General features: G+C 51.0%; 8 protein-coding genes across 8 annotated transcripts; 3 read left to right on the top strand and 5 right to left on the bottom strand.

Moving 5' to 3' along the window:
* Positions 1-741: 741 nt before the first annotated feature.
* Positions 742-1,575, top strand: N7473_010265 (nucleotide diphosphatase; the record flags this gene model as incomplete). Its single annotated transcript, XM_057156204.1, has 1 exon — positions 742-1,575. One exon carries the CDS (start codon positions 742-744, stop codon positions 1,573-1,575), a length of 834 nt encoding a protein of 277 aa, XP_057004859.1.
* A 376-nt stretch (positions 1,576-1,951) lies between these two features.
* Positions 1,952-2,869, bottom strand: N7473_010266 (CybS family protein; the record flags this gene model as incomplete). The annotated part of the gene is made up of 5 exons (XM_057156205.1): positions 1,952-2,117; positions 2,183-2,302; positions 2,361-2,427; positions 2,605-2,622; positions 2,728-2,869. The coding sequence occupies 5 exons, from the start codon at positions 2,867-2,869 to the stop codon at positions 1,952-1,954; spliced, it is 513 nt and encodes a 170-aa protein (XP_057004860.1).
* A 466-nt stretch (positions 2,870-3,335) lies between these two features.
* On the bottom strand, positions 3,336-4,367 carry N7473_010267 (MDR family NADP-dependent oxidoreductase; the record flags this gene model as incomplete). The annotated part of the gene is made up of 1 exon (XM_057156206.1): positions 3,336-4,367. The coding sequence occupies one exon, from the start codon at positions 4,365-4,367 to the stop codon at positions 3,336-3,338; it is 1,032 nt and encodes a 343-aa protein (XP_057004861.1).
* Positions 4,368-6,125: 1,758 nt separating this feature from the next.
* N7473_010268 (NAD(P)/FAD-dependent oxidoreductase) lies at positions 6,126-7,286 on the bottom strand (the record flags this gene model as incomplete). Its single annotated transcript, XM_057156207.1, has 1 exon — positions 6,126-7,286. The coding sequence occupies one exon, from the start codon at positions 7,284-7,286 to the stop codon at positions 6,126-6,128; it is 1,161 nt and encodes a 386-aa protein (XP_057004862.1).
* A 715-nt stretch (positions 7,287-8,001) lies between these two features.
* helA (putative DEAD box RNA helicase HelA) lies at positions 8,002-10,084 on the top strand (the record flags this gene model as incomplete). Its single annotated transcript, XM_057156208.1, has 2 exons — positions 8,002-8,369; positions 8,443-10,084. The coding sequence occupies 2 exons, from the start codon at positions 8,002-8,004 to the stop codon at positions 10,082-10,084; spliced, it is 2,010 nt and encodes a 669-aa protein (XP_057004863.1).
* Positions 10,085-10,906: 822 nt separating this feature from the next.
* Positions 10,907-12,796, top strand: N7473_010270 (uncharacterized protein; the record flags this gene model as incomplete). Its single annotated transcript, XM_057156209.1, has 5 exons — positions 10,907-11,523; positions 11,585-11,695; positions 11,755-12,040; positions 12,107-12,178; positions 12,260-12,796. 5 exons carry the CDS (start codon positions 10,907-10,909, stop codon positions 12,794-12,796), a joined length of 1,623 nt encoding a protein of 540 aa, XP_057004864.1.
* Positions 12,797-13,187: 391 nt separating this feature from the next.
* On the bottom strand, positions 13,188-15,420 carry adB (adenylosuccinate synthase ADE12). Its single transcript, XM_057156210.1, has 5 exons — positions 15,325-15,420; positions 15,063-15,243; positions 14,926-14,994; positions 14,373-14,824; positions 13,188-14,297 (listed from the first exon to the last, which is right to left on the bottom strand). The coding sequence occupies exons 2-5, from the start codon at positions 15,100-15,102 to the stop codon at positions 13,587-13,589; spliced, it is 1,272 nt and encodes a 423-aa protein (XP_057004865.1). The 5' UTR covers positions 15,103-15,243; positions 15,325-15,420; the 3' UTR covers positions 13,188-13,586.
* Positions 15,421-15,768: 348 nt separating this feature from the next.
* On the bottom strand, positions 15,769-19,336 carry N7473_010272 (uncharacterized protein). The gene is made up of 3 exons (XM_057156211.1): positions 19,006-19,336; positions 17,521-18,949; positions 15,769-17,459 (listed from the first exon to the last, which is right to left on the bottom strand). The coding sequence occupies exons 1-3, from the start codon at positions 19,100-19,102 to the stop codon at positions 16,067-16,069; spliced, it is 2,919 nt and encodes a 972-aa protein (XP_057004866.1). The 5' UTR covers positions 19,103-19,336; the 3' UTR covers positions 15,769-16,066.
* Positions 19,337-20,204: the final 868 nt, after the last annotated feature.

Here is a 20,204-nt window from a genome sequence, read left to right on the forward strand (position 1 = left end):
CCCGAGCATGTGAAAGTGTCCCGATCTCGATTCTGCCAAGACTGCAGACCGACATGTCGACGTTTCTGTGGGATATTTTGCTTAAGGCTGTGTTTCCAGATACTATATTACCTTGGCTAGAATGTCTTAAATCCAGTTCTATGTGCCTTTTCAGTTGTGGGAAGAATCGAAGTCGATCGGTCGATTACATGTAAAACTATATATTTCGCGAGGTACGTAGAGTCGACCATGTCAAAAGTTGGTACCTTCCAAAGATAACGTTTCAAGTCCTTCATTGCTATGTATGACAGGGTCAATTATTTCAATGAAGAACAAGATTAACGATTGGAAGGAATCTCAATTGTAAGGTTAGACCACAAAGATAAGAGGTTTCATAATCTTCTACTATTAGAGGGCTGGTCCAGGCATGACCTTGGTTGCCCTGGGCTCTCAACTTGGATCCATTCAGCCTCCAGTCCGGCATACTGTCAAAAACAGGTATGAGTTAAGTAGTACATTATCTAGACCCCCTCAATATTGTCAAGCTCAATGACCTGAAATTCTCAAGAAAATCATGACTCCTATGATGGTGCCATTGCAAACCCCCCACCAATGATAAGATCAGCGGGGACCGTATTGGTATAAACCCGTGCGGGCAGCAGCCCAAAAACCTCGAGCTCCAACTCCGACGATCTTCCACTTCCTACCTCCCACCACCTCCCAAAGTCCTTTCCAACAACCAAAAAACCCCAGACCAACAAAATGACCGACTCCAAAACAAACCTCCTGGGCAACGAAGACCCAATCGACCCCCCACCAGCCTATGATCCCCCCAAACCCGCCAGAGGAACCCTCCCCCGCCCACCACCACTATCCCTCCCAGTCCTCAACAGCCTGCGCAACAAACGCGTAATCCTCGCCTCCCAATCCCCGCGCCGCCGCCAAATAATCTCCTACCTAGGCCTCCCCAACATCGAAATCATCCCCTCCAACGCAGACGAGAACCTACCCAAGACCCTAACCCCCTTCGAATACGTCCTCGGCACCGCAACAAAAAAAGCCCAAGCCGTCTACTCACAAGAAATCTCCAACGAAACCGCCGGCGAACCAGCCCTCATCCTCGCCGCAGACACAATCGTCGTCGACATCTCATCCGGAACTATCCTGGAGAAACCGCGCTCAGAAGCGCACCATGTAACCATGCTACGGGCGCTGCGGGATGCAAGGGATCATAAGGTTTTTACGGCTCTTGTGGCGATGGCGCCGTTGGCGAGTGCGAGGCAGCCTGGTTATGCGATCGAGTCGATTGTTGAGGAGACGAATGTGAGGTTTGATGGGGACGTTACGGATGAGTTGATTTTGGCTTATGTGCGGACGCGCGAGGGGGCGGATAAGGCGGGAGGGTATGGGTTGCAGGGGTTGGGGTCGATTTTGGTGGAGAAGATTGAGGGGACGGCGGATAATGTTATTGGGATGCCGTTGAAGGCGACGTTGAAGTTGATTGAGACTGTTATGGCGAAGGCGGATGATGAGGATCGGTTGTTGGATGATCCTGTTTTGGAGGATGAGGATGAGGAGGAGGAGGGAGAAGAGTGAATGGTGTATTGTTGTGGGATCTAAATCAAGTACATAGAGGGAGGGTATACATTATGTATCTTTTATGAGCATTGGCATGGGCTTTGTTATGTTAGAGCGAGGTATAGGTTTGAGCTTATACTTTACGAGTTTACGTTATTCGGTATAGATCTTGTCCAAAGAGACAGCTTTTACCTTTGACATCAATCGACTGGTACACAAGTTTATATTTTCTTACTCTGAAGACCGTGGTCAATAGAATTCAGCACCGAGCCAATGTTCGGGGCAAGACAAATGAAAAATGAAAGAAGCTTTCGACATATACAAAGGCGGAACGCCTAGACCTGGAACAAAAGAAAACAACCAAGAACGACCCTTTTCAGACAACCGCTCCACTCTATGCGTTCCAGATCCGGCGCAGAGCCTCGGTGACACCCACGTCGTTCGTTTCAAACTCGTACAGACCGACCGCGGTGGTCAGGGTGAAGGCGCGCAGGAGCCAGTTGCACAGGGAGTAGAACTTGGGCACACGCTGGGGGCGGAAGTAATCGATGATGGCGGCCCTAATAGAACATGTTAGAATATGCATCGTAGGGAAGTATAGCCTGGAAAAAGCGAATATGCTTACTGGAAACCAATGTGGGAGTGAGCAACCAGGAGGGAGCAGAGGATGGCGTCCATGACGGGGTTGAGGGAGCCGGCGGCGAAGGGAGCAATGCTGAGGGGGATCAGGCCGACGCAGACAGCTCTGTTGGTACAAATATTAGGAATGCTTTCGATCGAATGGTCAGGGTTTCGGGTCGCACCTCTCGAAAGTCCAGTGATAGCTACCCTCCATGGGGTGAGGGCTAGGAACGGGAACGGGGTCGTTCACTATCAAAGTCGGTTAGAAGGGGTTCCAATGACCGACCACTTGCCCCGATTTCCAGCTAGAATTCCGAATATATCGACTCTCAAAGAGTCATGTAGGGTATATATGGAAGCGGATCCGAGGCTAGGAAAGGGCCAGGCCAAAGGCGCGGAAAAAGGTTCGGGTATTCAAGCACGTACTGGTTCCCTCGATGGACTCTATAAATTCGACAGCAATTAGCACACATATCCCATACAATCACACCAGATATCCCTCCCAACTACAATCCCATCACTTCCGACCAAGACACAGGCTCTACTCACGAGGCAACGGGGGCAGGATCTGCTTCCGGGCGGAGGCGTGGAAAGCGACCACCTGCGAGACGCCGACATTCTGGCGCAGGAGGGGCGACCGGGTGGTCGCAAGAGTCTGCCGGAGCAGCGACGGGCGCGCAAAGGAAGCCATTGTTGCGGGTTGAATGGAGGGAAGGACGAAGAGGTTCAACTCGCACAAGGATGAGGTTGAAGAGCCTCGGGAGTCCGACTCGGTATGTCATCTTATTGCGGGTCAGGTGATTGGCTGACGGCTTTCCGCCCAGCCGAAATTGGCCGATGCGGGCACCTTAAATGTTTAGCCCGGCTATTACATTGAGCTGTGGGAGGGGAGTTGACGACTACAATACTTGCTTTTTTCTTGGATTTTCATGTTTTATATCTACTTTGATGGACTGAGTGCTTGGATGCAATTGTTCAAATTATATCAACAGCTATCTACCGTTCGTTACATTCCCAGATCGTGATAACCGAGGCCTTTCCGAGCGAACTAAATTGCAGGTATTCATTGCGGGCATCTCATTATTTCATTGTATTTATTATCTTTCCATATCCCCCCAGTCATATAAAGCTAGGGATGGTATTCATAATGCAACTCCTTAGAACTTCAGCACGGCCTTGCCCTTGTTCTTGCCGTAGAAGATACCGACAAGACCCTCGGCAGCGTTGTCAATACCCTCAGTCTCGTGGATGAGCACCTTGAACGAGCCCTCCTTGATCCACTTCTGCACACGCTCCTGGTGCTCCTTGGTGTAGATAGGGCCCATATCGGGGTCACCAACGATGAAGCCGCGCATCGTGATACGCTTAACGAGGACGTTGTGGATGTTCTTGATGGGGTAGGGAGCAGAGTTGTACTGGGAGATCAAGCCGCAGACGACGACACGGCCAAAGTTCTTCATGGCGTCCAGGGCAGCCTCGAGGTGCTCACCGCCGACGTTCTCGTAGTAGATATCGATACCCTCGGGGGCAAGACGGGCCAGCGCATCGGCGGGCTTCTCGTTCTTGTAGTTGAAGCCACCGTCGAAGCCAAGCTCCTTGATGATGAAATCGAGCTTTTCATCAGAGCCGACGGAACCGATAACGCGCAGACCCTCGTGCTTGGCGAGCTGGCCGACAATCTGGCCGACAGCACCGCTAGCAGCGGAGACGAAGATGGTCTCGCCCTTCTTGGGCTTACCGATGGCGTACAGGGAGGAGTAAGCGGTCAGACCGGGCATACCGAGGGCACCGAGGAAGACACGGATATCCTCAATGCCTAGAGGGTTCTCGAGCTTGCGGATGCGGGCCAAGTTGGGACCATCGAGCGAAACGTACTCCTGGATTGCGACATGGCCAATGACGAGATCACCCTCCTTGTAGGAATCGGTGTTGGAGCGGATGACCTTGGCAATACTGGCACTCTCGATGGGCTTGTTCAAGTCGAAAGCAGGGGCGTAGGACTTGACCTCGGCGGGGCGCATACGACCGCGCATGTAAGGGTCAAAGCTGGTGTAGAGGGATTGGAGAACAACGCCATCGGCGGGAGCGGCAACGTTGGCGTCATAGGTGGCGGGCTCAACAGTCAAGTGCTGACCGGGGACGGGGTATCCCTGAGGGATCTCCTTGAAGACGAGCGCCTTGTTGGCCATGATGTGAATTGATTATAGGATGTAGATTGGGAAGAGGAAGAGGTGATTTTGAATTGGAAAGTTGGTGAGAATGAATTGATGGAGAGTTGAACAGGAGGGTATGAACGGTTGTACAGAGTAACTCCTAAGCACAAACCGGGCGACCAGCTCTTTTATAACGAGAGAAAACCTGTACGACCGTCAAGCGGGGCAGCGAAGGGGACCGAGGCAGGATTGTAGATCTGGTTGCGATCATAGTGTCATATTATAAAGCAACTTGCCGGTTGCCGATGGGGCCCGGAGAAGCTTCTGGAGACGGCAATAGTCTAACTTTACACCTTCAATTTAGGGTAGACTCCGTCGGAGTTTCTATGGTTACTCCTATTATTAAGTATTACACAGTAAAACACTAACTGCACCTACCTAATTTGAACCTTTCAGAGTGCTTACAGCTCCACTTTCCTGCACATCATATCTTACCTTGTCTCCAGTCTGACAGTCTGACTATGATTCAGATTGATGAAATACCCCTCAGATCCGTCAACTTGTCGACTACATTTCATTTGCCTACCGAGGTCCGAACAATACTAATCATAGTGAATCAGTGATGTTGCGCAAGCTCTGCAACCCATCACGGAGACTTTTTGCAGCAGAGTCCACCTTCGTGGCGGTGGAGCTCGGATGAACTCAAGACGCCCCAGACCGACGGGAAGTCGGCCATTCTGGGCAAGAGGACCGTGTTGGGCAGAAGGCCACTCTGGTTTCAAGGTTTGAAAGGTTGCAGTGTCTGCAGAATGAATAATCTGAAACTCAACAGCTCGATTTCTCATCACGGAGAATCTTACCAATTCAGGGCTGGTCCAGCAGCGGGGTGCATCGATTGAAAGGGTCCATACTCCATAGATCTCGATTGGCCTTGGCCATCCCTTGAGGCGAGTCAGCGACCGTCATTGGCTCCCTAGCCGCGGATTAATTGTTGAGTCAGTTGATATATTCTGAGTTAGCTTGCATAGGCATCACTCCATATTTCACACTGTATGTCGCTTTATGCCTCAATTAATACATAGCGCCTTGAATCGTGATGCCTGCGATCTGGCAAATTTTTGATGACTTCATCCCGCCCGGGATGATTATTATTGGGATGCAGATCCACAACCGTGCCAACGAATGGAGCCTAACTAGTTAACTAGTTAACGTAGTTCCCGGCTTACCTGATAACCCGGTTAACCCGATAACCCCAAAACACCATACTAAATGCAATTTTTTAGGTCATAGCATATCAACAACTAGAAGCATTTCTTTCTTTGATTTATAGTGTCATATAAATTCTGAGCACTAAAAACGGTGTAGCATGACTCAAATATTTTGAAAAGGGTTAATTACCTATATTACCAAAATTACACTCCGGTCCAGTGATGTAGATATATATATTAATATTATACCACTTGGAAAAATTTCTCGACCTAATAAATATACTTAGCATGGTATATCAAACACTACGGTATCCCTAAGATGACATTCTTGGCCTTTGGGGTTGAAATATGAAATTATGAAAAATCCCATTTAGTATGGTGTTTTGGGGTTATCGGGTTAACCGGGTTATCAGGTAAGCCGGGAACTACGTTAACACATCCATATTAGTCATTAGTCAGGTCTTGGCTTCAAAATTAGGCTCGCAATGGTATAAAACATTAAAAATATCTATTATTGCTAATCACAGGTCATTCTCACACCATCCGGCTTTCGTACATATCCCTCTCTTTCCACCTCCGAGGTTGTTTAAGCCTTGCCCGCCAGGTATTGCGGCGCCTTGGACACAAAGTAGTCCTTGCCTTTGACGAACTTGACCATGAAGCTAAAAGGAGTCACTCCAAATAGCTGACCAGTACCACCAGTCTCTCCAACGGGCACCATCATCATGATACTCTCACCCTGATCATAGGACTTGCGCTCGCCCGAGCCCGCGATGTCGGCCTTGATGTTGGTGACGGCGATCTTGGCCTGTTCGGTGGCCTTGAAGCTAAGACGCATGTTGTTGGTGTTGATGTCGCCGACGGCATAGATGGGCAGAGCCGAACCGCCGGAGGACTGCACACGCAGCTCCTTGTCGACCTTGACCCAGCCGTTGCTGTCGAGAAATTCGGCAGGAATGAAGCTGCTGTTCGGGATGGCGCCCGTCGTGGGAATGTACACGTCGGCGGACAGCTTCTTTCCATTGTCCAGAGTGACAGTCCAGGATTTGGTTCCATCGGTTGAGGCCTCGGCACCGGTCACCTTGGCGGATGTGATGATTTTGACATTCTTCTCCTTTAGTTTCTTCTCGCCCACGGCACTAGCAGAGGCCTTGATCATGGGAAGCACGCGGTCTGCAGAAGAAATCAAGGTGATAGTTGCCTTGCTGCCGAGACCTTCAGCAAGCTCACCCGCCAACTCAACACCGACTGGTCCAGCACCACCGATCACGATCTCCTTGGCATTGGCGATCTGCTGTTGGGCGGCCTCGACAATTTGTTTAATATCGTCCCGATTGGATGGCTTGAATGGGATTGAAGTTCCAGTGACTGCACCAGTGGTGGACGAGTTGGTACTTCCAGATGCGATCACGAGATGGTCATAAGACAAGTCTTTCAAGCCACCGCTGCCATTGAGGGTGACAGTCACAGTTTTTCCAGCGACATTAATGGCGGTTGCAGTTCCAAGAACCAACTCAAATTTCTCGCTCGAGTATTGGGCGAAGGCATCCTTGATTGGAAGCAAGTATTGCTCTGGCTTGAAGGCCTTTGGTTTGGCGACAATGCGTGGGGAGGCAATGTTCCAGTAGAACGTCTGGGAAGGGTTGACCAGGACGATCTTAGCGTTGGGAACCCCTTGAAGCAAAGAGTGGGCAATAACGAGGCCGGCAATTCCAGCCCCCACAATCACAACGTTGACAGATGCCATGGTGTTTGAACCAAAAGGTGCTTTAAGTAGCAGGGAATTGTGACTTGACTGGAATGCATGTTTGGCGTGGGGGGTCTGCCGATCTTATAGGAACGAAGCTGGACTAGACTCTTGCATATTTTCATGTCTGGTCTCCATATTTGCAGGGATCGCCAGGCCAATTTTGGCAAAGCAAAATTGCCATGTTTGCAGATTAATCATGGACTGCAAACTGTCCCTGTACTAATTTGTCAGCTCCATAGTGCATCGTAGCAGTGATTAGCAATCCCCTGTGCTTCAACCTTAATCGTACCAACGTTGTTGATTTTGATTTTTTATTCGCGCGAACTTCGTAGTCTCCACTGCCCGAAGTTCCGCTGACTCAGTCCATCCAACAGTCTGATTGGGTCGTGTTCATCTGTACGGAGTAATAGGTTTAGAGTCGAAGATAGGACGTGTCATTGGGAGGAACTGGGGGGGTTGGCCTCCTGGTCAACATTGCATGTCTTGGTCAATCCAAGATCAAACTATATTTTTCCAGAGCTCAAGTACAAAGTCAGGTGGCTTCGTATTCAAAAGTCAAGTATATTTCGGGATGCCTCAGGCACTTAATATCAGGGGCGAATCTTATCGATAACAGTCATGTGACCTAAATTTTCGTTTTGCCTTTTCCCGTCGCGCGCCGATTGCCACGCCAGACTCTTTCATCACGTCTCACTCACTCATTTATTTCATCATGCTTGGTGCTGTTCGCCGATTTGGTGTCTCCCAGGCCCTGCGGGCTTCCGCCCCGCGCTCCCTGTCTGCTCGATGGGCTCCCCAATTGCTCAAGTGGCAGGCCCCGACCAGCCAGGCTCCTGTCCTGGCCAAATTCCTTCACACCTCATTCCCTGCGCTGAACGCCGCTTCTGCCCAGGTGACAGAGACTTTGGAGAATGTGTCACAAGAGCCTGAATTCATCACTGAGTTTGCGGATCTCAAGACCAAGGGATTGATTGATGCCTCGATTATTCGCAACATCACTCATCCTGGCCGCATGGCCTTGACGACCATGACCGAGGTGCAGAGCCAGACTATCAACCAGATGCTTGGTGGTGTTGATGTGTGAGTATCGTTCCAACTTTTATCATTCCTAAAACTGCTCATTAGAGACTATTCACTAATACCTTACCTTCAGTCTTGCCCAGGCTAAGACCGGAACAGGCAAAACCCTCGCCTTCCTCATCCCTACCATGCAAAACATCCTTAGCGACCCTACTCTCAAGCGAGCCCAACCTCAGGGCCGCCACCGCTCCACTGGCGCTGGCTCGTCTGACATTCGGGCTCTGATCATTTCTCCCACCCGTGAGCTTGCTGAACAGATCGCCGCCGAGGCCATCAAGGTTGCGCAAGGCACTGGTCTCGTTGTCCAGACTGCCGTCGGTGGCACGCACAAGAGATCCGGTTTGATGCGCATCCAGCGTGATGGTTGCCATCTGCTGGTCGGCACTCCTGGCCGCATCAAGGATATCCTCTCAGACCCCTCCAGCGGTGTCTCGGCTCCCAAGCTGAACACTCTGATCCTGGATGAAGCCGATCGTCTCCTAGATCAGGGCTTTTCGCAAGAGATCAATGAAATCAAGAATCTCCTTCCTGACCCGTTCAAGGTTGATCGTCAGACCCTCATGCTTTCCGCCACCGTTCCCAAGGAAGTAATGACCATGGTCAAGCGCACTATGAAGCCGGACTTCAAGTTCATCAGGACTGTGCGTGATGACGAGGTCCCTACCCACGTCCGAGTGCCCCAGAAGACCGTCTTCCTGCAAGGATATGAGAACGCTCTGCCAACCGTCCTCGAGCTGGCCAAGACCTACCAGGCTCGTCAAGCAGAGGACCAGAACTTGCGCCCCTTCAAGGCCATTGTCTACTTCAACTCGACTAACGAGGTTAACCTTGCTGCTGAGGCTTTCATGGCCCTCCGCGGCATCCCTGGCGATGGACGGAGCCGGTCTCCCCTTGGCCGCATGCGTGTGCACCAGATCCACTCGCGTCTGACGCAGGCTGCGCGTACCAACAGTGCCAACAACTTCCGTCGTGCTGAGGAGGCCATCCTCTTCTCGTCGGATGTCACTGCCCGTGGTATGGACTTCCCCGAGGTCACTCACGTCATCCAGGTGGGACCTCCTCGTGATCGCGAGACTTACATTCACCGTATTGGCCGTACTGGTCGTGCTGGCAAGGAGGGCGAGGGTTACCTGCTCCTGCACGACGGTGAATACGAGTTCTACCAAGATAAGCTGGGTGACCTGCCCCTCACTGAGGACAACACCCTCTCCACTGCCTCGCTGAACATGGCTCGGGATCTGGAGACAGCCTCACCGGCGGCGGCTGAGACCATCGAGCAAATCAAGGAGGCGATGAACGAGGTTTCTCCCATCATGAAGGAGAGCACCTACCGCTCCCAGCTGGGAACAATGTCTCAGAGCTTCACCAAGAAACGCAATGCCATTCTGGCCCTCAACAACCTGGCCATTCACGGCTACGGTCTGGCCGAGCCCCCAGCTGTCAAAGCTAGCATTGCCCGCAACCTTGGCCTTGATCGCATCAAGGAGTTGAAGCTTGAGGAGGGTGGCTCCTTTGGCCGCCGCGCCATTGATCCCTTTGACTCTGGACGCCGTGGCCGCAGCTTCGACGACTCTCCCTTTGGAGGCCGTCGATCATCTAACCGTGGCCGATCCAGCCACGGTCGATCTGGCCATTTCGGCGAGTCTCGCGAGTCTCGTCGTGACTCGCCAAACCGCTACGGCGATGCCGTGTTTGGTGCTCGCCCCCGCTATTGATTGTCCCAATTTGGGACTGGCGGGGCCGAGTAAAAGGAAGTTGCTGGCCATCTGAGTCTGTCTTTGTCTGATTTACGACAAAAGAAGAAAATCGATAGAGTTATACCATCCTTGCATTGGGCGGCGTTCTTTGTCCTTCAATTCTTGACATCTTTGTACTATACTCCCCTTTTCTCCTTGACATTCTCGAACTTCTCTCCTCATGTGTTATATACTGGTCTCCGTGGGAAAATATTTGAATTTAATTGAGAACTATTTCATGCACTGTTTCAGACTCGAGTAAATTGGAGTCCTCCTATAAGCTGTATAGTAATGTGATTATTTCTCGTTAGTGGGAGTTGTGTGGTTGTCAGCAGACAAAGAAGATACACTCCATGCATTTTCCAACCTGAAATCGAGTCCTCCTATAACAGTAAGATGATTATTTCTCTTTGGTGTGAGTTGTACTTGCAACAGACAAAGAACATGTACTCCATACATTTTCCAACCTAAATCCCAGGCCGGAATCCACAATCCTCCAGTTTTCTTTCAATGCGCACAGCCTCTATCCCACCTCCAAAGCTATCTTTAGAACTATCCGTCGAGTATCAAAGAAAATACTCTCATTCCAACTCCGGGATCATACTTTCCCCCCTCTTAGATGTACATCCTCAATAGTAACATTCTCATTTTGTGCCTGTATCCTTTGCCTCGCTTTGATCTATATAACCTGCACAGAATTCCCCCGAGACTTACATCTTTTTCAATGCACAATCGGTTTGCTGCGTGAACAAACACTTTCACAGCCCATTCTTCTAGTATATATTCTGCTATTTCTTCATCATGGATCCTGAGCAGCCAAGGCGCTACAACTTTCGGGCTCGAAAGCCTACGCCAGTGACTTATTCAGACGGCTCTCCAGAAACTTCGCCAGAGACCTCTCGAGAGCCTTCTCCGGCAGCTTCTCCTGTGGCTTCTCCTGAAGTTGAATGGGAGGCTTCTCCTGGAGAGTCTCCTGTGGATTCTCCTGAGGCGTCTCCTGAAGCTTTACCTGAAGCTTTAACAGAGGCCTCGCCAGAGCCTTCCCCAGGGCCCTCCACACAGCCCTCTATCCAGTACGCCGCTGGTGCTCGGACGAGAGCCGCCACCAGAACCAAAAGAGCTAAAAAGGCCAAAAGCCCCGCCGCGAAGCTCCAAGGAGTTACAAAAAGCAGAAAGCCCACTCGTGTGGCTCGTGGAAAAGTTCCAGCCAAGGCCAAGGCTCGTCCAGCAATGAAAGAAGAAGCTGGAGCCAAGACCAAAGCTGGCCGGGAAAAGAAAGTGGAAGTGAAAATGGTTGGCGGCCGTCGCAAGCTCGCCGAGGAAAGAGAGGTAAACTGGGCACATGATGGATCTCGGATTGACGATCCAGACAAGTTGCCTGACAAGTGGGATCCTAATGAGTATGATCTCGATGAGCAGTAAGTTACCCTCAAAAGTGTTTCACTTCTATCTCTTCTCAGTCACTAAATACCATGCTAGTGATATGGACGGCAACATTGCGCGATGCCATCTGAGAATCAAGGAGAATATTCTTCCGAAATTGTTCGAGGAGCGCCTGGAAAGATACATGAAACGGAAAGCAGAGAAAGAGTATGTTCAGATTCTGGCCAATCTATCTCCAAGATTTTAGTACTGATCATCATTTGTAGTGAAATCCTCGCCGCTGCTCCGGGGCTACCCTGGAAAGTCGCCAAACGTCTGAAGGATCTTCGATTTATTGAAGAGGACTTGGCCAAGAATGATGTGCAAGAGCAGATGTCCAATGTTCAAGCCATTATTGCCGCTTACACCAGTGGGGAGCTCAAATGGAAACGGGGCACTTGCACATTCTGGTCAAATGGCAGGATGGTTTGGGGCCCTGGGAAGTTCGATTGGAAGACTTTCAGTGACGTCAACAAAGCGCACCAGGGCCACAAGTCATTCTGGGTCGAAGAGGTGGGTGAGTCTATCCAAGACCTGTCCGTAGTCATGAACTTAGCTAATGGTCTGCCCGTATTTTAGTGTAATTCTGAACGTGCATCCCTTTACAGTTGCTGGAGGTACGGGCCTCAAAATGAGGCTGCCATGCATATGGTAGGTCCAGCTTGAAAATCCCCTTTAACCATTCATGGACATCTCAAGGGAGAGGTATTGACCCAAGTTCATTTACTCCAGGTGAAAATTCGCCTGAAAATCCCAGGTGTCCGCAACCCATTCGCGACCCGCGGTTGGGACTTCGTGGACGACACTGGCGCTTGTTCCATGAACATTTTCGCCAGCGACATCGAAGAACTGGAACGAGCAGCCAACATCAACCTTCAAGTCATTGGACACGTGATAGTCGGAACGGCCGGTGGAAACACCTGCATGCCGGCATATCACCTCCAAGCCCGGATTGTCGACGAAGCAGTCGGTGGCAGCAACTACATAACCCCGTGGACCGATATCAGAGTCTATGTTAGGCCCGGCTCCCCGTCGTTTGATGATGAAAGACTCTCCGGAATTTGGATCCGGCATTTGATGTATTTTGCTAACGCCCCAGATAACACAGGTAATTTGTATATGGCTGATTCTCTTGATGACTTGTATGAAGGATTGCCTGATGTTGATGTGACACAGGCGCGAGCCCCCCGATGGGACGATTTTCCAGCGCCAACACTACTACCCACGGCCATGGATGACAGCGATGAGATGGATACGACTCAAGATTAAGGTCTTCTAATACATACCATGGGCTTGGCGTGAGGAGGTAGGTTTCACCCCCTTGAAGCTTGCCTTGTATAAGACTCTTTTTTCAAGGATGTATCCACCGACTCGTGTTCCGTGCTTGAAGCTGTCATGCCGATGGAGAAGTCACTCGTGGGCAGGTCACATCTCTTTCGTGTGGTTTGCCAAGTTACGGAGAAGATTATTTAGTCTTGGGTTGTTTGGATTTTTCTTCGTGGAATTTATTGCTAGTTTGAGTTTATGGTCGGTTTGATGAGTTGATTGTCTATCTTTACGTGGATTTACTTTTGTGTTGATTTTTTGTTTGATAAGTTGGTAATCTATTGTTTTCATCTATCATTTTTCATGAATTTACCTAGATTCGTATGTTTCATTTTCCAACTTCAAAGCTTGAATCATTATGATATTCGTATATGTGCATTATGTGCACAGTATCTCCAGTTAGCCATTTCCCCTAACATCCAAACATCTAAAAGTATCCACATAGCCTCGGGTCATGTAAGTCCAAGTCTCAGTGCAAGTCATCTTTGAAACACACGACCAATCTTTTGGGAGGAAAATAAGTAACAAATCACTCATGAGGGGATATGGATGGTATCAAAACAAATAAAGGTCGAAACCGTGTATGATTCAATCAAATATCCCAATATACTGCAATACGAAAGGGAAAAAGCACAACCGAACAAGTGGGAAGTATCTCTAAACATTTACCAACGGGTTAGATAGAAACTTACGATCAACTAACCCGAATTATCAACACATCAACACACTCTTTTTACTCGCGGGCAATCATGTGTTCCCGAGCAGGGCCAGTACCGATCCACTTGATGGGGACACCGCCGATCTCACGCTCGATGAACTCAATGTAAGCACGGGCGTTGGGGGGCAAGTCCTCGTAGCGGGTGACGCCCATGGTGTTGGTCTTCCAGCCGGGAAGCGTGACGTACTCAACCTTGATCTTCTCGATGATGTTGGGGTCGGCGGGGAAAGTGCCGGTGGTGCGCTTGCCGCAGGGCAGGATGTAAGCGACACCGACCTTAATCTCGTCGAAGTCGTCCAGGACGTCGAGCTTGGTCAGGTTAAGAGCGGTGTAGTGGTTGATGGCGTGCGAGTAGCGGCACAGGACCAGGTCGAGCCAACCGCAGCGGCGGCGACGGCCAGTGGTAACACCAAACTCGCGGCCGACGCTCTGGAGCTTGTCGCCGTCCTCGTTGAGCTGTTCGCTAGGAAAAGGACCGGAGCCGACACGGGTGGTGTAAGCCTTGACGACACCGATGACGGACTTGATGCTGGCGGGGTTCAAGGCCAGGGCCTGGACGGCACCGCCGAGACCTGTTGATGAAGAGGTGACGAAGGGGTATGTGCCGTGGTCGAGGTCGAGCATCAGGGCGTTGGCGCCCTCGACAAGGGTGTTGGGGGAGTTCTTGTGCTCCTGCAGGAACTCAAGCTGGTCGACAATGTAGGGCTTGAGCATGGTGCGGTATTCCTAGCGGGCGGGCGGGTCAGTTCTATAGCTCTTCCGCACGTCAATAAATTTCCTCGTCCACACCACAAAACCTACCTTGAAGCGGGCAATTTCCTCCTCGACATCATAGTTAATGTCGCCGAAACGCGCGCGATACGCAATGTCCAAGGTGCGCAGCTTGCGCTCAAAGGTCTCCTCGTCGAGGATCTCGCCGACGCGGACACCGCGGCGGGCAGCCTTGTCACTGTAGCAGGGGCCAATTCCCTTACCGGTGGTGCCGACCTTGCGGCCACCCAGACCGGCCTCCTCCAGGCCATCAACAACGGAGTGCAGGTCGAAGCAGACGTGCGCGCGGTCGGAGACGAAGATGCGCTTGCTGGCAGATGACAAGCCCTTCTCCGAGATAGCCTTCAGCTCCTTGAAGAAGCTGGGGACGTGGAAGACGGTACCAGCGCCGATCAGGTTGATACATGAGGGCGAGACCAGGCCGGAGGGCAGGATGTGGAAGTCGTAAGTGACATTTTCGTGAACAATGGTGTGGCCGGCATCTAATTCGCGAGCACAAGGCAGGCAACAGTCAGTCAATCTGGAAAGCAGAAGAAGACTCGCAACAATTCAAGAAGCAAGTATCATCTCTAGAAACACGTACTGTGGCCACCAGCTGCACGGCAGCAAAGTGTCGCCTGCTGCGACAGCATATCTGTGATCTTTCCCTTCCCTGTACATCCCGTATCAGCGCTGCGCTCTCCTCCATTGCCGAGTTCACATCCAGGCAAGAAAGCCCACCTTCATCTCCCCATTGACTGCCTAGAACGATGGAAACCATGGTGAATTCGCACGGTCGGTATGATTCGCAATCGTAATGGTCGGATTCGATATCGAATGGAGGATCAATCAATCGGTCCTAGTGGCGGAGGTTTGGAGAAGAAAGAGAAGTACGTCCGGCTTCGGATGGCGGGGCAAAGGTCTGGCTCGGGTCAGTCTTGTCTCGGTGTGCCTGGGGGCTGGCGCAATCGGCACTTTCCGATCGAAAGGCGTTGAAACATACCAATTGTCAATTATCCCTGGGGATAATTAGGAGAAGGAGAATAAGAGCCTCTTTGGAATTGACTTTGCTTTTAATTGCGTGACTCACCAAGAATCCCGACCTTTTTTTTTTCTTCCCGCATGTCACCGTGTAATTTTGGTATCCGCAGTACGCACCTCCGCGGGGTTTTTGGTCTTGATGCCTGACTGCCTTATTGCCCGAACACCTGACGGAACAGAAGCAGCAGTGTATCCCGGAGAACGGAGATAGTATTAGACCGCATGTATTAGTCATTATTATGCCCACATAAATTGCCAGATAAGTTAGGGGCTTTACGTAGTATAGCAATTCAGACTTGTTGATATCCAATTGGTGCGCACCATGATTTACTAAGCAGTATTTCCGTCTACACCTTGTTGCCTAAGGCTACTAGGGTAGGGTTTTCAACTGTGAACCAAGTAAAGTCTTCAAAAGTGTGAATCTACAGTAGAACAATTGGGGAAATGGAGCCCAGATTATATCTATCAGATGCATTTCACCTACAGGGTATTTCACCAAAAAAAAGACACCATAACCCCCTGATGCAGACAGCAAAGAGAGCAGCAACAGATGAACGCCCACCCAAGACCTCCTCTCTACCGATGCAATACGCATCCAACGCCAGCTTCGTCCGTAAATCGTTTCTCGTATCGAAATAAAAGAGAAGAGAAGAGAAGAGAAGGAAAAAAAGAGCCAAGCAACTGGAAGGAACTGATTTCCTCCATCATGCCACCTTTCCCCCGTTGCGAATCCATTCACGTAACCGCCCAAGCTCCAAGATACAATCACGATGTAGCTCACACGCTACCTCCCAGTGTTTACGCACCGTAGCATCTTCCTCAATGCCACGCAGATAAGCACTGAAACCACCTTTGCCGCTGCCCGGCACAAGGTACTCGTCGATCTCAGTCAACCCGAGATCGTCACGAGCCCCGTTCTGGCCGCCACTCCCATCGTCATCAACACCGTTCATCTTCAGTCGTGTCGTATCACCAACGGCACTGATCCAACCGGGTGCAAGGCCAGTCTCGATGGCATCCTGGCGGGTATTGAAGTGGAGAAGCATGCGGCGGTTGAAGGTATTCCACTCGTGCATGTAGGTGCCCATGGCGGATACATACCAGTTCCATTTATCGCGAGAAAGAACTGTCCTATGTGATCCCGGCGCAATGGGGATTGGGGCTGGTGCCGTGGGTCGTCTGGGAGGGTTTGGTAATTGGAGATCCCGGGGTCGAATATCGTCCTTGGTGGTGATATGGGATTTTGCTCTTGACTCGAACGGTAACGTAGCAGAGACATCTCCCAAATTCTCAATGCCGCCGCTGTTGGTGCTGGTAAAAGGTGCTGTATTGCCGAATTGACCGAGATCAAAGAGTGGGGAGCGAACACCATTTTGAGATGAGATACGCTCCTTTTGTGGAGGCGGTTGGGGTCTCTGTGATCCCACAGTATGAGCCCCTTGTGCACCGTGCGCGGATAAATCGGGATATTTGGCAGTTCTAGCGCTACCAATGGGTACGGATGGTAATTCCTCGTCAATGTCCATTGGCTCTTCGCCCACTGGAACAGATGAGCTGTGCTCATGAACACTATCCGCGCCAACTGTATCCACAGCCTCCTCAGCTTCGCTCGCCACCTTGGCAGCCTTCGGTGTGCTGCGGACCTTAGTACTTGGCCGTGGCGGCTTCTTAGGGCTTCGGGATGAAGATGCACTGTCTGGCTGTCCCAACTTCTCCGCAGCCGTCCAGGATATATTGTGAAGATCTTTGGACCACTTATCCGCGGAGAACTTGGCCTGCGCAAAAGGTGTGGGCCCTTGCTGTGACTGTGGTTCAAAAGAACCCGCCCTAGAAGCAGGGTTGAACGCGTTCAGGTTAGAGAAGCCCGCCGAGGTTGATGACTGTGTTGGGCTAACGCGAGTGCTAGCCCGTGGTCGGGCAATTGGGTTCGCTGATGCTGCTTTGCCAAGAGGATCCCGATCTTTCGTAGAGGCACCGAGAAAGTCGAATTCATCAAGATGCACTCGCCAATCTTCCGCAGAGAACTTTTTATGGAGATTACTAGCATCATGGCGAGCGGATGCAGCAGGATTTGTCTTATCCCGAGTGGAATTGGTACTGCGGAAAAATCCATTAGCCATGAACAATACGAGATGTGAACTAATCAGAACTAACATACCTGGAATTGGAGTCCTGCTGCTCACGCCGATATGATCCTTTCGCAAATGCAGCGCTGTCCGAGTTGTGGCCTTGATTATCGTCGCTGTCAGCGGTCAAGTCAATATAGGTTGGGGCCGCTCGAGGCTTCCTGGTCCCGTGCGTAGCTGACGAATGTCGATGGCCTTGGGTGTCTGGCCGGGTAGAGGCTTCCTCACCAGTTCCGGGGCTAGACTCTCTCGTTCGATAGAAATCGGCAAACTTTTGATTGGGACGGAGACGACTCTTGGGTACAGCCATGGGTTTGAAGGCGCTGGGTTGACGCACTTCTTCTTCAGTCTCGTCATCGAAGTCACTTGAGGTGGTTGAAGAAAATGAATAAGATCGGTCTCGTCTGGTCTTGGGGCTGGCGCTGCGATGTCTCTCCGGTTGAGCAGGGTCAGGGCTCGGCGGGTTGGTGCGGGTATTTGATGCACGGTACGACGATGTGGGTGTGCGCATGGTCGATGATCGGCCTAGACCAGGGTTTCCGAAAAATGTCTTCTCACCTCCTGTTGTGGCATAACTCCGGCTAGTGCGCTCGAACTCTTGTGCTAATGGCGGAGACGGGGGCTCTGCTGATTCTGAATGCCAAATTGGAGACACGGGTCTCGTTGATTTCTTGGCTGTTGGCGGCGGCGCAGAATCAAAGTACATGGAACTTGGCCGTTCGCTTCGAGTGCTGGTATAAGCACTAGTATTCGGAGCCATGGGCTCATCTCCACCAGCGGTTCCCGGCGCATACCCGTGTCTCTTCTTGGGTGAATTGGTATTCGTATTTGCGGAATTCTTGGCCTGGGCATTTTCTTTGAAGTACTCATACGCGGATTTGGGCTTCGGATTACCAAAAGGAGTGTTCTGTTGCCGTGGGGTAGCACCTGATGTAGGATCAAATCCTCGCCAATTCTGACCCCTCATGTTGTGGAAGCCCTTGAATGCATCCGCTCTCGTCTGAGACTCATCCTGTTGCCTTTGTTGTGGTCCCGCTCGCGCATGAGTCGCGTATCGTGAAGCGCCGGCTGAGGGTCCATTCGACGTCCCTTGCGGTCGACTTGTTGGGAAAGGTTTCGGAGCTTTGGGGTTGTTAGGGATCTTGGCATTCAAGGTAGAGGGAGAGGATTCGTTTAAGGGGGTTGAACTTGGGGAAGGGCTCTTGGAGGCGGGCTGGTGCGAACCTTGTGTTTTGGGAGGAGTAGCCGTAGAGTAGTTCTGGGAGTAACTCGGTTGGGTCTTGCGCGGGGCAGTCTTGGAAGGGCCATAGACCTTGCCATATCCTGCACGTAGGCGCTCTGTATCGTATTTCAACCGTTGTTGCGAGTCACTGAGGATCTCATGCGCCGCTTGAATGGCCTGGAACTTGGCGATAACTTCTTGTTCACGCCCTTGGTTTCTATCGGGATGGTATTTGAGAGCTAGATGACCAGATTAGCTTCCATTCTTCAGCTGGAAGTATCCTTTGAACGCTCACCCAATCTCCTGAACTGCTTTTTGATGTCCTCCGCCTCCGCACTAGGCTGCAAACCCAGGTCTGCATAGTAGTCCCTTCGGACATCCGCTTTCACCATGTTGATCTCTTTCGTAAGGCGATATTAAAGGCCCGGACAGTGGTCAAATTGCATTATCGACGGTCTTGTAGGGCGTAGGCGCTGTCGGGCATATCCAGTCATGAAAAAGTTCTGTTCGAGTTCCCCAGTTCACGGGCGTCGCAAGAGGCGCAACCCAAAGGACTAGATGTCGTGGCCGGCGGCAGAGAAACCGAAGTGAGACCCGCAGAAGATCTAGCCAGGGACGGTCTATAGTCGCCTAGGCAGTCGTTTCTCTGTCTCAAAATGGAAGTGGAGGCTGGCGACGAGAGTCGGCGGGAGTCGGTTGCCTGCAGGACCCACGCTCCAACAGGGCTGAGCAGAATGATCAAGCGAGTGTTCAGTTGGAGTAGTATTCGCGGGTAATAGGCATGGTACTGCGTCTGCAGTGGTCGCAGTGTAGATTGACGATCGGAGAAAGGACGGGGAGGTCTGGCTCTGAGTTGGGTTTGGAACTTGGTTGTTGCAAGTCGCGGTTGTAGTCGCGGGGAGAAATCGCAAATCGTCAGATCGTGAGCACTGGGCACCTGATGAGGTTGATGTTAGGCAGATTTGGGTCTGAGCGCAGATCGCGCCGGATCGCTGGGCAGAGCAACCAACGAGACGCGACCAAGCACTTTTGCTGTCAGCCCAGTCCCCGAGTTGGCCTGGAAGGTTATGAGTTGGCGAGGGGAGAAAAAGTTGAGGTGTTTGTTTTGGAGCGGATAGAAGTTGCTGCCCAAGGCATTCATGGGGGGCCATTTTTGGCCGATTTCCACGTCGTTCTTAGGCCGCCCATGCATTATTATTGTTTCATTGGTTTCTTACTGCTACCCCCCTACGACTCGACATGAAGCCCTTCGTCTACCTAAGCTTTAGTACCCGATCAAGGAGGTAGCGATACAATCTAGATAATTACCTATTACTCCAAAGCTACATCGACTCCCATTTGTTGCTCATTAGATCTTGTCTTTTGATATGTGTATGATGTATAGTATATGGTATCGCAAAACAGACAAGAAGCACAAGAAAAAAAAGGTAACAAGGGGTTGAAAAATATGACCATAACCCCTTAGCCCCCAAAACCAGTCCTTTTTCACCTAAG

Source organism: Penicillium subrubescens (genome assembly GCF_028828155.1).
Source record: "Penicillium subrubescens strain IBT 31985 chromosome Unknown utg000007l_segment0_segment0, whole genome shotgun sequence".
Classification (NCBI taxonomy): domain Eukaryota; kingdom Fungi; phylum Ascomycota; class Eurotiomycetes; order Eurotiales; family Aspergillaceae; genus Penicillium; species Penicillium subrubescens.